General features: G+C 51.2%; 1 protein-coding gene across 5 annotated transcripts; it reads left to right on the top strand.

The window, feature by feature from the left end:
• The first annotated feature begins 464 nt into the window (after positions 1-464).
• Positions 465-4,200, top strand: IVL (involucrin). Of its 5 annotated transcripts, none has more exons than XM_032264955.1 (3): positions 465-1,389; positions 2,575-3,234; positions 3,292-4,200. In XM_032264955.1, exons 2-3 carry the CDS (start codon positions 2,611-2,613, stop codon positions 3,865-3,867), a joined length of 1,200 nt encoding a protein of 399 aa, XP_032120846.1. In that variant the 5' UTR covers positions 465-1,389; positions 2,575-2,610; the 3' UTR covers positions 3,868-4,200. The 5 variants fall into 5 exon arrangements, with proteins under 5 accessions (XP_032120846.1, XP_032120848.1, XP_032120847.1 ...); XM_032264957.1 differs by having other exon boundaries at positions 2,575-3,504; positions 3,694-4,200; XM_032264956.1 differs by having other exon boundaries at positions 2,575-3,504; positions 3,622-4,200.
• The last annotated feature ends 208 nt before the right edge of the window (positions 4,201-4,408 follow it).

Below are 4,408 nucleotides of genomic sequence, written 5' to 3'. Positions count from 1 at the left end.
GCACAGTGGAAAAGATACCAGGTATACCCTGCTCTTACCTTACTTTCCAGCGGGAGAGATCGACAATAAGCAAGTGAACAAATGCAAAAAAAAAACTCTAGACAGTTACAGGTGAAATGAAGCACCAATCCTTCAGATACGATACACAGAGAGGGATCTCTGACAGACCCCAGCATTGACACTGAAGCTGAAAGGCATAAAAGAGCCAGAGACCTGGGGAGGGGCCTGTGGGCAGAAGGAGAGCAGGTGCCAAGCCCCCAGGTGGGGAGCTCTGGGCTCATCTCAGGAACTGAAGGCCCTCCGCGAGGTAGGAATAGAGACACATGAATTGAGTCCCCAGAGAAAGGCAGAAGCCATGTACCCTGAGCCTTTTAAACCACGGCTGGGGGTTTGGATGTTATTTCAAGTGTGCTGGCTCACTGTTGGCACTGGAGAGCGATGTGCTGAAACACCCACTCTGAAAGAGTTCTTAAGCTATTTCTAGAGCATGGTTTAGAATAGTCAATGGACAATTTGATTCTGATCTTTATATCTTCATGAATTTTAAAAAGTACTTAAGAAAGCTGTTTGATTTGTCATTATAAAAAGCAATACTTATTTTTATATTGCGTATATTCAATCCTGTTTCCTTGCCTGGAGTGGGCCATGCTTAGGAGTCCTTATGATCATGGCATTCCTGAGAACTTCTCTAACTGCAGCCTTGGGCATGAAGGCTGGCCAGCAAGTGACACCAGCAGAAGTCTCCTAGAAGTCTCTTCTACCTGACTCTACTTGGCCTAAAGTCAGACTCCCCCCACCAAAGACAGAGTTTATTTCCATACAGAATGAAATTTAAAATATGTTCTGAGACAGATGGGCTCGTGGCTCAAGAGAATGCCCCAGAAATACCACCCCTTCATGGAAGTGACCCTTTCTATCTTCAAAGCACATAACCCAGCCTGGACATCCCCGAAAGACACATAACTTTCCATTTCATGACCTTGAAAGTGAATCTCTCGGCCTAATAATGAGAACAAACTCATTTTGAAATTAGAAAAATTGAGATTCAGAGCAGAAGTTTGGCTGAGGTCACAAAACAGTAGGATGCCTCCCTCATCTTCCCTGTGCCCAGGTCAGAAAAGCATCGCAGGAATAGTTGGGCTCCCAGAACCATCTGGCCAGGCACAAGCTATGTGTCCCTGGGAATGGGGCCCTGAAGGGTTGCTGCTTCAGATGCCTGTGGTGAGTCAGGAAGGGGCTAGAGGAAGTTGACCAACTAGAGTGGTGAAACCTGTCCATCACCTTCAACCTGGAGGGAGGCCAGGCTGGAGAATGATATAAAGAGTGCCTTGACTCCTGCTCAGCTCAGCACTCCACCAGAGCCTCTGCCTCAGCCTTACTGTGAGTCTGGTAAGTGTTGGATGGTAGAACCAGGGCTGGGACTTGGGACCTCTGACAGCATACGATGGGGTTGGAGTGGGCAGCCTGGGTGGGGGTGGGCATTGCTCTGGGGCTGGTTTCAACTGGACTTTCCATCTAGGGGGACTCAGGTCACTGTACTGAGAGAAAAGTGCTTTGGGACAGAAATGCAGAACAGAGAGTAACCATCCTATGTCCTGTCTCTTCTTGTGACCATATTTTTGGATTTGTTTGTGAGAGAGAAGGAAGGAAGGGAGAAGGGAAATGGCAATCAATTTCTTTCCTAAACCTCTTGAGTTTTGACTGACCATCATTTTGCCTTCTTTATGGAGGCAAGGGGTTCAGGGAAAACCTTCTACCTTTTTTGGGGCACTATGCTGCACAGAGGGGACTGCAGAATAGGGAAAACTTTCTATTTGGAGAAACCTAGGCAGAGCAGGGGCAGGAAGACCCAACTTAGAAGTATAAGACTTGGAAGAACAAGCGCCAACTCTCAGCAACATTCCAGCTCCCCTCATCCCCACTCCAGACACCAGGACTGCAGCTAAACCTTAGGAGGTCAGGAAAGAAAGAAGCCCTGGGGTTGGACAGGCCAACCTGCTGGCTTTGCAGAGGAGAAATCCAAGGCCTAGGAGACTAAGCGACTCGCCCAGAAACACACAGCACTCAGTGGGAGATGCGGGCCCAGAATAGGTCATGTGGCTCCAGTCTGGAGCTCACGTCATGACCTCTCTGATCCTCTCTGGCACAGCCTATTGGCTTTCTGAACTTGGCGTCCTCTAAGAGAACGTTTGTTCCCTAATGCCTTACTTCTCACTGTGACATAATCCCAGAATGTATCTCTGCTACTTGGTCCTTGGAGCGATGAGGGTGGGCAGAAGGACTAGACAAGAGCAGACAGTGAGATGACAGCCAGCACCCTTGTAGAATAGCCCTGCAGACAGATCTCCTTGTTGGCTCTCCCCTGGGAACAAGGAGGCTCCTAGGAGGACATTTCCCTGCCCCTCCCCATTTCCACCCTTCACTCTCTGATGCTTTGGGGGAATGATAGTCCGGAGGTGGTAGGATAGTAAGTACCCTGCTCAAGGGAAGTGGGGATGCTAAGAAACCAAACCAGGTACTTCCGCAGATTTCCAAGGTTTCATCTACTTCCTTTGCCCTCAGTCTGTGCATCAGACCCCTCTGTCTTTCAGGTTGACAGCAGCTTATAAGATGTCCCAACAACACACACTGCCAGTGACCCTCCCCCCTGCCCTCAGTCAGGAGCTCCTCAACACTGTTCCTCCTCCAATCAATACCCAGCAGGAGCAAAGGGAGCAGCCAGCTCCACTGCCTCCCCCGTGCCAGAAGGTGCCTGTCGAGCTCCCAGTGGAGGGCTCGTCAAAGCATGAGGAAAAACACGTGGCTATTGTAAAGGGAGTGCCTGAGCACGAATGTGAGCAGCAGCAGCAAGCACAGGGGCAGGAACGGCAGCAACAGCACTGGGGGCAGGACAAGGAACATCAGAAAGCAGGAAACCCTGAGCAACAGCTTAAGCAGGAGGAAGCACAAAGGGAGACGCAGCAGCTACAGGGACAGCTGGAAGAAGAGAAGAAGCTCTTGGACCAGCAACTGGATCAAGAGCTAGCCAAGAGAGATGAGCAACTGGGAACAAAGAAAAAGCAATTGTTGGAGTTCCCAGAGCAGCAAGAGGGGCAGCTGAAGCACCTGGAGCAGCAGGAGAAGCCGTTGGAGCTCCCAGAGCAGCAGGAGGGGCAGCTGAAGCACCTGGAAGAGCAGAAAGGGCAGCTGAAGCACCTGGAGCACCAGGAGGGGCAACTGGAGCTCCCAGAGCAGGTGGATCAGCCAAAGCACCTGGAACAGCTGGAGAAGCAACTAGAACACCCAGAGCAGCAGGAGGGGCAGCTGAAGCAGCAGGAGGAGGAGCAGGAGCAGTTGAAGCATCTAGAGCAGCAGGAGGAACAGCTGAAGCATCTGGAGCAGCAGGAGGGGCACCTAGAGCACCTGGAGCAGCAGGAGGGGGAGCTAAAGCATCTGGAGCAGTGCAAGGGGCAGCTAGAGCACCTGGAGCAGCAGGAGGGGCAGCTGGAGCTCCCAGAGCAGCAGGTGGGGCAGTCAAAGCACCTGGAGCAGGAGGAGAAGCGGCTGGAACACCTGGAGCAGCAAGAGGGGCAGCTGAAACACCTGGGGAAGCAGGAGGCACAGCTGGAGCTCCCAGAGCAGGTGGGGCAGCCAAAGCACCTGGAGCAGCAGGAGAAGCAACTAGAGCACCCAGAGCAGCAGGAAGAGCAGCAGGAGGGGCAGCTGAAGGACCTGGAACAGCAGGAGAGACAGCTGGAGCAGCCTGTGTTTGCCCCAGCTCCAGGCCAGGCCCAAGACATCCAACAAGCCCTGCCCTCAAAGAGTGAAGTGTTGCTTCCTGTAGACCAGCAGCAGCAGAAGCAGGAGGTGCAGTGGCAGCAAAAGTAACCACCTGCAGTGTCCAGAGGCCCTCAGATCGTCTCACACAAGAGAAGAGAGAGCCACTGTTCCCAATTATTTCGGGTCCCCTAGGTGTCCCGTCTCATCTGTGAACTTGACTCTGCCCCTCCACATGTCTCTTTAACGGGGTGAGGGTGAGGGAGAGAGGGAATTATTATCCAGTGCCACCCTCAATGAGCCCAATCCCAACCTCAGGTGAGCAGAGCCTCTACTTGAGGGACTGCTGTTACAATAGGAATCCCTACTTCCCCAGTACTGAAGCCGAATCAGTGAGTGTGTACAATGATATGTAATAAATCCTGGAAGTCTTGGGATCCTCTATTCTCTTTAGCTTTTTCTTCTCTCTCACCACATAAAAACTTGTGTACGGGTCAATGGCTGCAAGAGACTCCTATGGCCCTTTCTCAAAGGAGGACAGACATCTTAATCTTTTTTTAAAATTTTGGTCCCCAAACCACTCAATAGATCCAACATTTCCTGAAAACAAAATAAAACCCAAATCAAACAAAACCAAAAACGACTTCACTTA

The sequence above is a fragment of the Sapajus apella genome, unplaced genomic scaffold (assembly GCF_009761245.1).
Source record: "Sapajus apella isolate SASKATOON/1434 unplaced genomic scaffold, GSC_monkey_1.0 scaffold148, whole genome shotgun sequence".
Lineage (NCBI taxonomy): Eukaryota > Metazoa > Chordata > Mammalia > Primates > Cebidae > Sapajus > Sapajus apella.
This window is presented reverse-complemented; position numbering and strand designations above follow the sequence as displayed.